Genomic DNA, 16,671 nt, shown 5'->3' with positions numbered 1-16,671 from the left:
TGGCATGGCAGCATAAGTCAATTTCCTTTCGTTCCAGTGCAACGTACTTGTAGGCTATGATCCTTCTATCAGTTGCTTCCAGTACTTCAATAAGTCCTACCCTTTTTCATAAGGGCAAATCCAAGCACAGGTTTAAGGACAAGTATAAAGATATTTCATGCATAAGTTGAAGAATATAATAGTAAATGGAAAGTAAATGTAAGAGTCTATATAAGAGCTATAATAAGGGTAGAACTAATGAAATTAAATTAGAGACTTTATTTTAGTTGTTAATAAAGTACAGAGACTTGAGAAATTGCAATAGAAGCCATTTTATACTTCTTCAGGACAGTGAAAATTTGGTGTACAGGCTAACCCAGCCGCTCAGGTATACATATATGTAACGGGTGTTTCTCCCTTATATTCGAACCCCGCTACATCCGCCTTGTAGCATGAAACTGAAGGGTCCTTGACTCCTGGAACCGTTATATTCTTGAAGGGAGCAAATAATTGATAGAAGTCACGCCGTTCGTTAGAGTTGGGGCAAGCCCACCACCATGTTCCAGGCTGGTTTGGTACAAAAACCCAATCGAATGCGTAGTTCAGGTCGTCTGTGCAGGAGCCCGGAGGTGGCATTGGGTTGGAAGGCGTTGTGTATCTTAGGGCGCCGTCTGGGTCGAGATATATTCGTTGGCCACCTTCAACGCCAACACTCTAATACAAAAATCAGGTTGGGAAGTCTGGTCAATGGGTATGGGGGGAATGATTGCGATAAAAGAGACATTCATCTCATTATGTCTTGGTTGGGCCGTCTTACCAAGGAATCTAACCTGCCTCCTTTGAGTACTGTCTCGTTTGTCCCAGGACCTTGACCATCAGGACACCAAGTCGATGGCATCCCGCCTATCCAGAAACGTGAATTATACGCCTGGAGATATTCTTCTCGAGCAGGATTTTGTTTCATAACTCGCAAAGTAACGGCATTAAAAGGTGCTTCCCAGCCAGCTTCCCTTTTTTCATGAACGCCAGGGACAGGCGTGGCACCACCTGCGGCTAGAAAGAAAGGAAGAAATGATATTATCTTCATTGTAAGGTTATTTTCGGGTCTGATATCAGGTTTGAACTCGCAGGTTAGTACGAGGACGCAGCGATAAGACATGAATAAAAGAAATTTCCAACGAATCCACGTAGGCGGGAGGAAATCCTGAATTTCTAAAGGAACGAAAGAATACCCTGGGTATGATGCAAGTCATCATTCCACCCCGCAAGCAGACGGCGGACATGGTTGTTGATAGCCCCTGTCATGACTGCGCATGCAATGCAACATAAAGACATGGAGGGATGTATGAGGAAACAAATTCAAACTGAATTCTTCATATTTGAGGAGCAGTTCGATAAAGAGTTTGGTTCTTGATAGAAACATGACAAGCTCGGTCCCTATAATTGAAGGGTTAAAAAAAGATATTGACAGGAGTCTAGATGGAAAACCCCAAGGGGCCCTTCCCCGCATGAAGCCAGGGTAGATAGCTCTAAAATAAAAGAAAAGTAAAAGAGAAAAAGAAAAAGGAATGCATAGCTCCCTTTTCATCTCGGGCGATGGAACTACTCACTGGTTCGCTTCTTCTCTACGCTAGGCAATCTCTTATTTTGATGAAATAGCTGCAACAATATGACTTTCGTCCATTTGAGGAGTAAAACCTTATCCGATTTATCCTTGAGGTATCATCTTCTCGTTTAGAGCAGCCGGGGTTCCTCTGATAGGTTTGCTAACCTAGACAGTTTGCTCCTCTGTCACACGTCGTCAAGGAGTAGATGCTGAGCAAGAGTTATCCCGGTTGAAAGTCGGCCGAGGGTGGTTGATAGCATATGTAACCCAGGGGGTACTCGTATAGATATCAACCCTGGCGCCAGGTCAGCAGAATTTGCTCCAATATCCAAATATAGATAGCGTAGCTATCAACTCTTTCATCTAAGATATACGGAGCAAGGGCCGAGCATCTCGTCTACCCCTCTCCTGAGGGCAGTAGCCTCAAGTAATCCACTACCCGCCCTTCCCGTATCATCGGAGTCGCGCGGTAGGCAGCCTTGTTTTGCAAGGCATGCTTGGGTAGCAAGCTGGCAACCTCAACCATGCATACGATACGACAATCCTTCCCCAAGGTGAATCAGCTCTCGGGACGCCCCGTCCAAATGTCGTATAGTGCATGTCATTTCCTCCGACTATCAGGCAGTCTGGACGCGCAATCACCTGGTGTATAGACCATTTGTCATTTGTCATCCGTGGTTGCATAGACGGTCTGTTCACTCTAAGAGCTGTTAGCAGTAGAGCAGCCTGGATTTCCTAGGTGCTCGTGCGCAATTCTTCCTCTAACGGTCATCTTGTGGGCCTATAGTTCGAGGGCATATAATATGCCATCCTTGACGTCAAAAGCCCTGAAGGACGTAGTCACGATGGATATCAAGGGCGAGCGGAAGTAAAATGGATAGGGGTCGGTCGTTTATCTAAATGCGGTAAATCAAATGATGCCATCTTCAGTTTGTTGGCGAAGAATGCGCCATCTTTACAGGCAGAGCGAGAGCAAGGCAATTACCCGATAAGGCCATGCGGTAAGTTTGGAGTTTTCCTTCCCCCTCAAGCATGAATACAGAATGGGGGTCGATTTCCAAGAGATGTCGCCATACTATTGAAAAAGCGGTTGTGGCTGAACAGGGTATATTGGCGATCATCCAGCAAATCCTCTATACGGAGAAATTCAAAAGAGAATAATTGATCAATGAGCCATTTAATTTCCGCATTTCACAGATAACCTGTTTGCTGAAAACAGAGATCGCGCCTCAATATGCTTCTCCAAACGCGGGAGAGCAGAAGAATTGGTCTTCACGGCCAGGAAAACGTGGGGAAGGTAGGATCTCTGATCATCCTTTGCCAGCCTAGGAGCTCCGGCGCCTCCCTAAAAAACGAGAAATCTTCCGATCATTAGCCCAGAAATACGTTGCCGGTTTATCCCATCCATCCCAGGCAAGGTATAACATGGCTGAGGCTATGGCGGAGTAAACAGCCAGTAGCAGGCTGCATGCATGCAGAGGAGGATGAGATTCCAGTTCACGGAGCAAGAGTGCGTTTCATCTGGAGGTAGCAACCCTTGCTCCCTAAGGCATCAACCATGATACATAGCAATATACAGCCCGACACTCCCGCCTTCCTCTGACCAAAACGGAGCCGTGAGGGTATGGATAGCATCTTCTGGTCCGTAAGCTTGGCTCCCCGGCATCAGCGGCTGACTTGATCGTGCATGGCGCATACGTGGGTCGAATCAGTGAAGTCGAAATTCGGCTGCTGGGCGATCTGAGAGCCTGAGCTGATAGCTATCGGCGTCCATGTCCGCTCCCTCGTCCTCGAGCAAACATCGAAGCCGCCAAAAAGTACAAGGCACCAAGTACCAGGTTGGCGAATATGCGAACTTCATACCCTCCCCTGGGTCGCATCGGCTGCAAATCACATGTTAGGATAGATTTATCCTGTATTCCAGTAGCCTCAAACACTTGATGTCATCGTGCAGTTTGCCGCAAGTTAGCAAGCCACCACATCCCAATCGTATGTTTTCCCACGCGAGAATACGAGTACCATCGACCCCGCTGATGCTTCTTCTTGTCCATATTGTGCATAACTTCCGAGCGTGATAGAAGGATGCCCTTTTAAGCATACTCAAGTGCCATATTCAGCCTCGAAGGCTTGCCTCGCGTGGTGTCTCATTAACTTCGATATCTGTAGAATGACCAGGAAATAGCCTGCCCTTCATAGCCTCAAAAGATTAGCTAGTTAGAGACATCGCCTGTATAATTTTTTATATATATATATGTATTCAAATGCATGGCATGGCGTACATACATATACGAGACCAGGCCTATTCTTAGATTCGTCAATCCACGGCTATGCACCCTCTGTTTATGCAATCTGCATGTCACCAGACGACGGCGGCAGCAGCAGCAGCAGCAAACCAGACCACTTTGCACTGGCCTCCTCGAGGGCTGGGTAACACGGTGGGATTTCAGGTCTACCGCCTCACCGCACGGCGTCGTCCTAGTTCACCGATATTGTGCTGGTAGACCCTCGTTTAATACCGGTCAGGGTGGAGTTGAGCGTCCTGAGTGGCCAACCTAGGGGCGATTTGATATGCTTCTCCCAGTCGATTGGGTACCTACTCAACCTAATTGTCTGCTGGACTTGATCTCCGACCAGCATATTTCTGATAACAAGAGTTGACTTACGTGTTTAGGAGTCCCCCGGTGTGGGATCTGGTAAAGGAGAGAAAAAGGAAAAAAGAAAGGCAAAAACCAGACGGCTCATGGAGACATCCTCCTCGGTTTCGATACTTGACTCCTGAGCCCAAGGCTAAACCCATATTGAATATCGGGATGCGTCCTTGGGGGCGGTATGTATGTACATGCCACGGCACCCCCGGCCAGCGATCCGCGAGTTGACTTTTTCTTCCCTCGAAACGCATAATGCATGATATAAAATAAGGATAACATTGAGTGGAGTCATTCTCTAACGCTGCTCGTCTCCAATGGCAGCGTCCATCGTGAGATTTATGCCCAAGAAGCCGGGGAAATGGCCTTCTTTTCCCTCTCTGACGCTATATTCCCGTACCACACATGACGTTTTTGCTCTGTCGTGTCGTCTTGTTGGCCGTTGACTGCCCCTTTTCCATCCACCATCCCTGCTTGGCTCGAGATGGCATCCTTGATCCTCCTATCCCATCTATGTATATATATACGGGATAGGGCCACCGGATCACTGTTCTCCTGTTCTCCTTCTCTCTATCTTTTATAGCCTTCTTTTTACCCACTTTTCTCCGTCGAGGTTAGAAATCAATTACCAACTGGTATGCCTTCTCGTCCCTGCATATCTTCAACATCTAACTAACTCGGATTTAGAATTCATCAAATTCAATGGGAAGACGCCCCATTTACAATATCCTGATAAGATATCCCAGAACTACGACCTATCATTAACCGGTCAGCTACCACATATCACCCCACAAACCATCATCTCCATACTAGAAACTCAAGGAGCCGGTCCGGACCTTTAAACAAAAACAAACCCTATACCAGCCATGTGCAAGAAGCTTCTCTATTATCGGTGTGGCGCCATCGAGACCATCTTCTCTCGGGACTGTAACTGCGCCAGGAAGGTGGGCGAAGAGCATTCTCGCCTCCACTGTGGGATTTGCTCAGATTGCCAGCCTTGATAATTGAGATGGCCAGCCAGTTGAACGACTGTCTGGGCCTTGCTAGGTGTTGGATTGTTTGATTATGCTTGACGATTAACGACCTATGACTTGTCATGTTTTTTTTTAGCACACTTCGCAAAGGGGCTACTTAGAGGGCAAAGCCGTATAAACCCCCCACCACCATTCTCCAGTTGAGAGATCATTTGACTGCATTACATTCTTTCTTCTCATATCTCTATTCCACCGACTCTTTCATTTCATCGCCGTTGTTTAGTTTTTCGCAGCTCATATACCCACGGTATTCCTTGCAGGCGATTTAGACCGTCTCCGTTACTTTCATTCGCACCCCGGTCTAGAATTCCGCTTCAGTTCGTCTATGAAGCAGCATTTAATGTATGAAATTTCTTAGTTTTGTTTCACACTTTATACTTGTTATTATAATGCACAGTTATAGCAGATTGTCATATCCCTTTTTGGCCAAGGCAACTATACAACGCAGAACGGTTCGGCAGCCCCCGCACTAACTCGGTTCCTTAAATCTGACTGGGAAGATTAATAAAGAACTGGCTCTGCGCTTCCTATACTCATACTTCTGAAAAAACGCCAGCAAGTGGAACATTACAAAGACTAAAGGTAAATTCCGGGAGGATAAAAAGAGGACAGAAAGGTATATTTGCTTTAACCTGGAGGTAGAGTGCTTGTATCGACGATATCAGCTGCCTCTTTTTCCGTTTCCTCAATAGGTGACGTTAATGGGGAACGAGGTAACGCCATCAGACCAGTTCGAGTAGACTCGAGGATACCAAAGGGCGAAATCAGTTTGAGGAATGAGTTGATGCGGCTTGGTTTTGCAGAGCTATGACTCAGAGTTAGTTGTCGAACAATCCCCTATATTCCTCTCAATCTTGAGGATTAACTTACAGCTCAACAATGCAATTGTTGGTGCTAATATCGAGCACTTTCCCTCCAAATTGGTGCGTCAGATGGGTAATAGCCTCCAAGTGCTCATGTTTATGTCGAAGGGCTTCACTGGCGGCCAATCGGTTGGGGTGATAATCAGCAATTTGAGAAAGTGATCCATTCACTTTGTTCATTTCACGGTGCTGAGCTTCACTGGTGGCTGGGTTGTTTGTATCGCTCTCGGGAGTAGACATTTCCTGATGATGCTGGAGCAATTCTTCAAAGACCTCGGGCCCCAGAATGCTAACCTTTGCCAGAAGGAGTTCACGCTGAACAAGGGCAGAGTCTGTATAATCCAAAACAGCCCAGACAGGAACGAGATCGTCCAATTGGCGGCGGGCTTGTTCAACAACTCCATCCAACCCACGCAGCACGATCGTCATCCTCGACAGATCTTCAACTTCGGTGTTACAGACGACCAGACTGTCGATGTTGAAGCCACGAGCGGCTAGAATACCGGAAATTCGAGAAAGCACACCGGGTTCATTCTGAACAAGGCAGTTCAGCACATGACGCTTCGGAGGTTTTGTGGACGGAACAGGGGTCTCGTAGAGAATGGAGGAGACCGCAGCTGGAGCTGACCATTGCGGCGATGAGTCCGAGACAGGAAGCGGAAGAGGCGAACGACGGTGAAGTGCTTTGTACGCCAGAGCAGACGTCGAGCTGGACGACAGTCTAATCGGTTGGTATCTTTGATAGCTCTTTAAGCTCAGACGCTGACATGGATTCTCGAATGCAACCCATGTCCAGCTCAATTGGCCGCGAAAAACAACTTTGGAGGCCATTGATGCTGAAGAAGCCAACAAAATCCTAGCTCGTTCTCCAGAGGATGGGCCTCTACAAGTCCCAGGCGAAAGTGAGAAGCATTTATCTCCCTTGCGGCCGCTGAGTCGAGGGAAACACGCGAAGAAGTGTGAGTAATAAAAGTGCCGGCGGGCTGATCATGTGATGATGACTAAAAGCCGAGATCGGAGAAAAGGGAATTATCTCCTTTTGGACTAGCGTATATAGTCACCTGATACTTACCACGTGCTCTTTGCTGATTAAGCAACTCGGGTCCAAAAACATTTCCCAAAGGTCGAAATCGCGAATGTCGAATTGTCCACGAAAAAGGAGTTTGCCAGGGACAAGAACTGCTTCTATTCATGCCAGAAGCTGCGCTCTGCAGCTGATATACCTCTCTCCTCTGTCACGGCGCTACAATCCCCGGAACCGGGCCCGTCAACATGGCCGATAGCGACAGACGGGCCAAACGGTCTCGTTTCGACCAGACGGAGCCTGAGCCAAAACGCCAGTCTCGATTTGATAGACGTTCGCGTTCGCCCTCAGCTCGGATCTCAGAGCCGGTGCGAGATCGTAGCCCAATAAATCGTCGGCCTAGCCAGGGATCTGAGGATGCAAGCAAGCCTGCTACTCCCTCAGACCCTGCGGCAGCTGCTGGTGAGTCTTTGATATTGGCCCTTATACTGCGCACTCCCACGGATTATAGGCCATATAGCTGACTACTTCGACTGTAATTTATAGCTGCCGCGGCTGCCAAAATAAAGGAGCAGATACAAGCAAGACAAGGCTACCAACAATCCTCCACCCCGCCAGGACGATCTGTGAGTTCCAACGGCCCCGTCTCAGCACCCGCACCTTTCGGTAGATCACATAGTTTGCGAGCAGCTCTCGCAATCGGCTCTGCTTTATTCTTTGTCTGCGCAATTACCGCGATCATACTGGCCTTTGCAGTCAATCTAAGCTACCTATCGAACGTTGTTCTGACTATAGCCCTAGATCTCTAGTCCTTCCAGCAAGGCATCGTGCTCGGTCGCCCATATAAATGGTGAAGTATACATGGCAGACGGCGATTATATCAAAGACATCGAAGTCAATGATCTCCGAAACCGATATACTATAACTAAAAGCACTACACAAAAGATGGTAAATATCTCTACAATACATCCGCTGACACCCCCAGGCGCCCCGTGGCTCGATAAATTCCCCCGGAACTAACTCCAAGCATGGACGGGAGGGTAAAACCACCTGTTCTTCACTGGGCTATCATTCCCATCCCTTAAACATTATTGGCCACTGATAAGCACTTGTTGCGTCAACTTATGTGTGATGACAGATGAAGCTTACCCATGATTCTTCATAGCACCTAACTCCCGCTATTTTGCATCTGCTGACCTCCGCTGCGTGATTTAGATTAAAGAAGAAACCGGCGCCGGTACGACAGTTTTCCTTCACCCCGTTTTTGCATTCTAGAAACAAATTTATTGGTTAAGAGAATATGCTCATAATTTCTGAAAAGATGTCACCACTAGAGGAAACTATCTTCCTGATAAAAGCATGGCAACCCCTTCGGTAAGCTTTTACTACCTTTTTTCTTAATACCCTAGCTCTGTTTTGGTTATTGGAGACTAATATTATATTGTTAGAACCCGCCGCTGTACCTGCATGTGACTAGTAGGACGAAGGAAGGCCTGGAACAAGCCATCAAGAAAATTGAAGAGCTCATGAAACAGGAGCTTCCTAACCTCGTCGACGAACGGAGATTCCGTCGGAGGGAGCCCCCTGAGCCTGTTGAGAGAGACGAGTTTGGTCGCGTAAGACGCTGCCACTCCAAATTATTATATATGTCCTACTTTCTAACTATAATATACAGCGTAAATGGCCCGAGGAACGTATTCCTATCGATTTGGAGCCCATCCCTGGCTTTAATCTACGCGCACAGGTTGTTGGCCAGGGCGGCCAATATGTCAAGCATATCCAGCAAAAAACCCATTGCCGTGTCCAGATCAAAGGCCGTGGTTCTGGATTTAAAGAGCATGGCACTAACCAAGAAAGCGACGAGCCAATGTATTTGCATGTTGCGTGAGTTCCCTTACCCGTTATTTAACATTTTCATCTGTATTCTGACATCTTCATAGTGGACCCGACCCAAATGAAGTCCAAAATGCTAAGTCTTTGTGCGAGGATCTACTTGGTAATGTCAAGGAACAGTATGAAAAATTCAAAGAAAATCCACCACCGCAGCGAAACTATCACGGCGGTGGGGGATATGGCCACCGTGATCGCCAACAGTACGGCCTGGGTTATTCATCTGGAGGTGGTGGCCCTCATAGTGGAGGTGGAGGATACAATAGCCATTCCTCCCCTCAAACACCATCGGGGATGAGTCCGCCATCGCAATCTGGTCCTGGGACGACGCCTACTCCATCAGCGGGTGGCTCTCAGGCCGACTACAGCGCCCAATATGCCCAGTATTACGGAGGACAAGACCCCTATGCTGCATATGGTGGTTATCAAAACTACGTTGCATATTACCAATACTACCAGCAACAAGCTGCACAGCAACAGCAGCAACAGCATCCGGGAGCTCCTGCACCTCCACCTCCTCCCCCTGACTCTGCAGCACCTCCACCACCGCCGCCTCCGCCCTCATCAGAAACACCGCCCCCTCCTCCTCCACCTCCATCCGGAGGATATAATTCAGTACGTTTTCAATACCCAATTATTTGACATTGAATAATCAGCTAATGTTCATCGCAATAGGTTCCTCCGCCACCCGGCCTATAATCGGCCTTTTGTCCTTCTAATTAGATGCGCATAATCTACTCAAGATCAACGATACTCTCGATTTGGGTAGACAAGGAATATAAAAGAAGCGGAAACACTAAGCCTTACTCTTATTTCGTTCGATGTTTTGATACCGCCTTTTGTGTTTAGTATTAGTGTTTTAGGACCAAATTTAATTTGAAGTAAGCAGGAATAGCATAACAATATACTATCTCACAAGTAGTACTCCTGGATCAGCAGCGGCTAGCTATCAAACCCCCTCCGTCCCTTTCCTTGCCCTGATGTGGAATATCTAGTGCCATCCAATTTGCCACGGAGTCGTATCGGGAAGATAGCAACCCTCAGGCCTACCCAAGTATGATTCTACAAAGTGAATCAAATTCATCTTAGTATAGATATCATCCTCTGCCGCTCCATCCTCAAACAGCTGGGCACTCTTCAGTCCTTCATTTTTCCTCCTCCCTAATGCGACAGGACCTTCTTTGCAGTGGTCGCATGCATAGTCACATACAGCTAAATTTTTTGGCTTTGATCCCGATGCGATTTGAGATGACGGTGGGGGTCTTTCACGGGCAAGCTCTAATTCAAGATCGTCGGAAAATTCTCGAATAACGACATGTTTGCATCGATCAGTTATTTCGCAGTATTTGACAACCTTCGCAAAGCTCCGAAGTATAGCCTCCGTGTTACGGATTTTTGCTTCTTCCTGTGCCTTGATTTCAGCAGCAGTAAGGTTTTCGAAGGTTCTTTTTCTCGTTAACCGGACCGTTTCATTTGCAAAGTCACCAGTCTGACGGATACGATCGATTATCCGCATACACTCAGAGGGATTGTAGTAGACGAGAGAGATTGCCGCACAGCCATCACGGCCGGCACGTCCTGATTCCTGCACAAAACTTTCAAAAGTGCGCGGTGGAGTCCAGTGCACGACGAAACGTACATTAGGGTTATCAATCCCCATTCCAAAGGCGTTGGTAGCGACAACGATGTAAAAGGCAGGCGGGTCAGCCTTCTGGTTGCGCGTAGCTGTCGTTTTTGGTAGATTCTTGGGTTGAACATAGGTCTTATGGGGAGCTGCCCACAGTGACTGGATCCTCTCACGTTCACTGGTTGGGAGGCCTGCATGATAAGAGACAGCCTTAATATTGAGAGTCTTGCAGGAGCTTAGGATGCTAGCAATAGCACAGCACAGAGCTCTGAGCGGGACGTATATAATCCCTGACATTGGAGGAAGAGTTGGCGACTTGGTAGAAGTTTCATTTTGAGGCCCATCTTTTGGCGGTGATAGTCGTGACATGCGGCGGTTATGAATTGCCTGCAACCAGGACACCATGTAGTCTATCTGACTGTCCTCTGGTATTGTTAGGTCATACGCGCATATTGGAAGGTATTTCACCTCGTAATGGATGTTTGGGCGAGATGACGAGGTGCTGAATTTCTTCAGATTACTCGGATCCAGCCCAAGCAAAGTGATGATATCGTTGCGAACACGAGTCGTCGCTGTAGCAGTGAGAGCTGTGATGGGTACTATGGGGTCTTTGAGCTCGCGTCGAAACCAGGACAGAGCTTTATATGCTGGCCGGAAGTCATGGCCCCATTCACTAACGCAATGGGCTTCGTCAATTGCTACTCGTGTGAGCTCCCCTTGTTGGTGGACCGTTAAAATACTGCGTCTGAAAGACTCTGTCTGACAGAATTCTGGGGTTACATATAAAAGGCGGGTTACTGGATGCCCTGATAGAATGTCTGCAAGAATTGCCTTGCGTTTTGATCCAGGTGTTGTTGAGTTGATAGTTGCAACAGGTATCGCCCTTGCCTCAAGACTAGCAACTTGGTCCACCTACATGCATAAATAATAGCAGTAGTCAGTTAGGAATGTCTAGAAGTTGTTATATCATAGAATTCCGACAAAACTAACGTACCATCAACGATAATAGAGGGGAAACGACAATAGTAACTTCATGTTGCAAGGGTATATTCTTAGTCGATCTGTCGAATCAATAAGCCATGAGTGGACTAACCTCCATGGGCCACTACCGCCGGCAGTTGAAAACACAGGCTTTTCCCAAATGACGTTGCTGCCTGGAGGAAGACATCATGTCCCTCAATCGCAGCCTGGATAACATCACGTTGAAGCGGTCTACTAGCAGGTTAGGATCGGTGTCATATACGTATAGAATAGGGATGGATATTTACCGAAATGACTTTTTCCCGAAAACCCGACGAAGTGTGAAGTCAATATCAATAGGCTGGTGATTCATCCCGTCACCATAGCATCACCGTCAACTTCGTGGCTTCGACCTTGATGCTTCCTGGAGTTGTCGTTTGCATCGCATCTGCCTTTATTGTGCTCGAGACGCGATCAAGACGCGAGCTCACGTGACCATTCTTCGGCCAACCTTTGTAAGGGCGAATTTCATGAGAGAACGAGGGCGAGCTGCAAGTAAAGTGAGAAGGAATTGTATATCTATTGGTTATTTTTATACAGGCTCAAGGTATCGCTAAGAGCACATGCTAATATTGTACAACATAATTTGGCAGAGTTTGCCTACAGAAAATGGAGGTCAAGGTGAGGCATGTGTAAACCCCTGAAATTGAACGCTTGCAAAATGGTAAACGCAAGAAGTTAATGATATCGTCGGGGTACAAGTTCCCTTAGAACTGCTCTCACTGCATTTATATCTCGCTGCTTCAGGTTTCCTTGCCACAATCGATCGATTTGCTCCCATACCCCCAGGACAGCCGGCCGTCCTCCACATGCATGGAAGGCGCGAAGACATGCAATGATAACCGTTCGACCTAGATAGACGCTGTTTTCATATTTCCAGTCGTCTTCAAGTTCTTCACGAGCATAGTAATAGCTATCGGGAAAAATTTTGTCCGCTTCATCCTTGAAACCCTCTTCGGCTTCGTCTACTTCCTCCGGTGTTAGTTCTCTTTCTGAATCTTCGCCCTCAACAAAAGAGGACTCGGCCGACCAGGTGAACTTCGCCTTTCTCTGTAAGGTGCGCTGTTTGGTTTGAATTTCGGCATCGGAATCACGCACAGAACGGAGGAACGAGATCCAAGCCCGTTGTAGGCGAGGGTATGTCCACCTAGTATTTCGCTTCGAGCCATGTATCGCAAACCCTTGAAATAAAAGGATATACTCCATTCCATGGCATGGAATCGACAAGGTCCCTTCCATTTCAGCAAGCAGAGCCAAAAACCGACCCAGGTCTCCCGTAACATGCGCATGGTAAGAAAGAAGAATATGGAACGTCTTTGCGTCTGGTGTTAATGGCATGGCAGCCTGCAAAGCCCGATGATGGTCTGGAAGCTTATCATGTAGGTAGGATGCCATTCCAAGAACCCGTCCCAGCTGTTTGCTTGCCTTGCGGTAGGCAGTATAGTCTTGGGAGGGCGATGGATACATGACCGCCTTCTCCTTGGGGCTGGTTTCGAGTTTTTTATATGCATCCTTCATTCGTTCATACATGAGTTCCGCAACCTTAGCCTCTCCAGACCGGATTAGTGACGCAATCACGCAGTTCAAAACCACAGTGTCCACAATTTCACCAGCTTTGACAAACTCATCGTATGCTCGACGGACTCCATGGGCATTCCCCTTTAAACCATTGAAGAATATTTGGGCAACTCTGCCAAACCTAGAGAATTTGGCTTTCCGCTTTTTCATGTCTGCTATGATTCGCTCAGCCACCTTAAATTGACCAGATTTTATAGCCAGGTCAAAGAGGATATTAAAAGCTACACTCGAGCTCGAAATGTTGCCTTCATGTTCCATTCGGCGCCACACACCGATTGCAGCCTCAAGATCTTCTTGTTTCACGGTAATGGCAGATTTACCTGCTAGGTGGATCGCAGCTGTCCAAAGAGACGGAGACATCTCAAGCGAGGCATTGCACATGTCGTCGACCAATGTTAGATAGTAGAAAACCCCGGTACGGCCCCTACGTTCGGGTTTAGCGAAGCGATGAAGCAGTCTACCCCTGGTTCTGGCGCTGAGGTATGATACTCCGGGCGAGGGTATCCTTCTATATGCTGCAAAGAGCTCTTGGTCGGTGCAGCCTCCTTGTTCCAAGAGGGAGACAAGGTGAGAGACTCCAGCTGTTTCAAGGTCGTCAGTTCCAGCTTGGCTAGGTGGTCGAGGAGACACCCATGCCTCTCGCTGGGGGTTTGACAAAACAACTTTCAAACTTGTTGTCCCCTCGACCTTCCCTAGAACACCAACATATAAACCAAATAGTAGTTTTGACTCTTCGGTATTCGCGTTCTTCGCTCGGTTGTATGATTCTGCATCTAAATTAAAGTCCTTCGGGAGTGAGCTTCTGCGCAGTAGGGCATGTTTAGGTCCCTTCACGACGGCTGGAGGACCATGCCCGTTTGATGCATAGTCATCTGTTCGCCATTTTGATCTCCTTCGTTGAATATTTTCTTGCTCTTCCGTTTTCGAGTGCTGCGTATCGCGATTTTCGGGTGCTGGATCACTCGGTTCTGCAAGTAGTGCACTGCTCGATGTACTCTGTAGCCTTCTTGCTGTACCCAGAAGCGATCGAGATATCCCCGCCGGCCGTATATTCCTGTACGGTGCATGTTTTTTGCAAAACCCTGCTGCCACCAGGCACCCGATAAGATTATCCGCGATGAAAACGTTGGCTGTTCGTGCAGCTGGAGTCGAAAGGGACTGCCGCATTGTATTGAAGGGAGTCGCTCGCATAGATCTCATAGAGTCGGATCGTAAACAAAACTGGCCCGCGTTAACGATAGACTGGGCGCTTGCCGGCCTTTCCAAGCTGCTAAAGAGAGGCATGAGATAGCTGACATGGTGTCATTGAGCAAACGCGGGAGGTGCAATTGGGGGTTTTGTAGTGCGCAAGGTCAACAATAATCAGCGTATATCGTATATCGTAGCGTCCGGTCCGCTTGAAAAGAAACACAGGATATAAAGAAGAACGAACAGCGTATGAGAGGACGAGATCAAAGAAGAATTGAAATGAACCCAGTGCCCGGAATGTGTTTCGTGAAGTTGTTGAAATGCTTGAATAATTTTTGCGTACTGCAAAAGTGACCAACCCCGGACGCTGATTGGCCGGAAATGGGTTTTCCCGTCTCTTGAAATCTGCAATTCCTTCAACGTTCGCGATTCTATCTTCGACTCCAACGCAACAGCTTCGATACGACTACGCCACGGATTCTGTCAATTTGTGCCGGGAGAGGAAGCCTCAATTGGGCAATTTGTGGTCTTTAGGGGCACGCAGGTCGTACGGTCTACGAGACTTTCCACCTACCCTTGGTGACAAGTCGTAGATATGGGAAAGCTCAACTTCGCAGCACTCCGGGTCCGGCAGACTGCCCTCCTACAGCAAAAGAACGGTAAAATTACCAATGAACCATGCTGGGTCAACGTTCTTAGAGATATACCACCCTCGAGCGTGCTGGTACGAAACCTGCCGCAGCAACACACTCTTACCAGGCAAAGAGTGAAGACAATTCCTGGAAAGTCAAAGCCGCAAATCGTCGTGGAGACTCGTCCCAGCCGTCGTCCGAAATCGAAGAAGCCCAGCCGCATGTTTCAACCGGTGAAGATGGAATTCGAGGAAGACCTGCTCCGAAGGGAATTTTACCGTGACCATCCCTGGGAGCTTGCACGGCCCAGAGTGGTGTTGGAGACGGATGGAAAAGACCATCGGAATCAGGATTGGAACAAGATGCAACAAGACAGGAAGCGTGCTGACGGAGAAAGGTATTTTTTTTATTCAAGTCCTTTCCCAGTGTGGTTTATAGATAGCTAACCAACATCAATCTCACAGTGTCGTCCAGAGACAATTACATCTCCTCAATACGGTGCCCGATATAACAAAAGAAGCCGCATATGACATTGCTCGCCGGGAATTTTACAAGATTCGACTTCAGGAGGACGTTGAGAGGAGGATTGCCCAAGAGGAGGCCAGAGCAACGGGCGCCTACTTCGGACTCGACATGATAACTGTCGGAATGGAGCTCGAAAACCAAGAATATGATCGCTGGAAGACATGGGCTGAAACTGAGGTTATAATGCAGCAGGGCAGGAGCGCCGCGTTCGCTGGCACCGAGCTCACGGAAGCAGAAATGGAGCCATCAGCGACTGGCGGTGACCTGAGTGCCTCCGAGTCTGAGCTGCTGGAGTCCATCAAACCGCTCCGTGGTTGATTTTCGATGCATGACACGATACTGGGCCATTGAACACATTGTATATTATCTGTACTTTCACTATAGATGTTTTCAAAACTAATGTCAGATCTTCCTGGCTGCCTATTCGGGTCTCATAGACCGAGTTCCACTGCGTCGTCTAGGATATACTGGAGCATACGGAGCATATATATCTGCTGAAACCCAGCCGGTTTCACTGCGTCTCTTCTCAACCTCCACACCGTATAGCATCTCACCGCAAGTCATCGTCTCCCCAGCTCCATCGTATCTCTAGTTTCAACCTCTTCGCAGCGTTCCTGCCAAGCGCCTCGGCCGACCTCGATGTCATCCACCTCACGTGATGGGTTTGTTTCATCTTGCGCGAGCGACGGCGGCGGCGAGGACGACTCGAAAGCTCCCGTCGACGCTGATAAAGAGGCAAAGAAGCACCAGTGCAGCCGTCGAGAACATCTGCTGCGATAGACCGGCTGCCAGCACGTCGAAACTGGCTGTTCTACCTACCCTGCGTCCTCTTGGCCAACGGTGCCTGGCCATACGACACCTTCCAACGGCCCCCCCCAGCCCTCCCAGATCCTCCGAATCGTGCCTGAAAAGCTCGAACAAGCCGGCTCTCACGCAATCTCGTGTCGATATATACGGACTGCCCTCGCTCGCGTCCAGAAACCTGTCGAATCTCCCCTCCCAATGCTCTTCCGTCCACGAAGATAAAAAGAGTAACCATATATATCCTATAAACCCGGTC

General features: G+C 48.1%; 4 protein-coding genes across 4 annotated transcripts; 2 read left to right on the top strand and 2 right to left on the bottom strand.

Moving 5' to 3' along the window:
* Window positions 1-5,891: 5,891 nt before the first annotated feature.
* On the bottom strand, window positions 5,892-6,958 carry GIQ15_01401 (acetolactate synthase small subunit; the record flags this gene model as incomplete). Its single annotated transcript, XM_033548818.1, has 2 exons — window positions 5,892-6,069; window positions 6,135-6,958. The coding sequence occupies 2 exons, from the start codon at window positions 6,956-6,958 to the stop codon at window positions 5,892-5,894; spliced, it is 1,002 nt and encodes a 333-aa protein (XP_033409769.1).
* Window positions 6,959-7,399: 441 nt separating this feature from the next.
* Window positions 7,400-9,740, top strand: GIQ15_01400 (uncharacterized protein; the record flags this gene model as incomplete). The annotated part of the gene is made up of 9 exons (XM_033548817.1): window positions 7,400-7,613; window positions 7,698-7,777; window positions 7,953-8,099; window positions 8,367-8,388; window positions 8,473-8,525; window positions 8,600-8,767; window positions 8,827-9,035; window positions 9,092-9,656; window positions 9,717-9,740. The coding sequence occupies 9 exons, from the start codon at window positions 7,400-7,402 to the stop codon at window positions 9,738-9,740; spliced, it is 1,482 nt and encodes a 493-aa protein (XP_033409768.1).
* A 292-nt stretch (window positions 9,741-10,032) lies between these two features.
* On the bottom strand, window positions 10,033-14,433 carry GIQ15_01399 (uncharacterized protein; the record flags this gene model as incomplete). Its single annotated transcript, XM_033548816.1, has 6 exons — window positions 10,033-10,530; window positions 10,681-11,580; window positions 11,663-11,697; window positions 11,762-11,880; window positions 11,937-11,989; window positions 12,472-14,433. 6 exons carry the CDS (start codon window positions 14,431-14,433, stop codon window positions 10,033-10,035), a joined length of 3,567 nt encoding a protein of 1,188 aa, XP_033409767.1.
* A 616-nt stretch (window positions 14,434-15,049) lies between these two features.
* On the top strand, window positions 15,050-15,929 carry GIQ15_01398 (mitochondrial 37S ribosomal protein RSM25; the record flags this gene model as incomplete). Its single annotated transcript, XM_033548815.1, has 2 exons — window positions 15,050-15,483; window positions 15,551-15,929. 2 exons carry the CDS (start codon window positions 15,050-15,052, stop codon window positions 15,927-15,929), a joined length of 813 nt encoding a protein of 270 aa, XP_033409766.1.
* Between the last annotated feature and the right edge of the window lie 742 nt (window positions 15,930-16,671).

The sequence above is a fragment of the Arthroderma uncinatum genome (genome assembly GCF_011692745.1).
Source record: "Arthroderma uncinatum strain CBS 119779 chromosome Unknown scaffold1, whole genome shotgun sequence".
NCBI lineage: Eukaryota > Fungi > Ascomycota > Eurotiomycetes > Onygenales > Arthrodermataceae > Arthroderma > Arthroderma uncinatum.
Note: the sequence above shows the minus strand (reverse complement) of the source record. Positions and strands in the feature narration are given on the sequence as shown.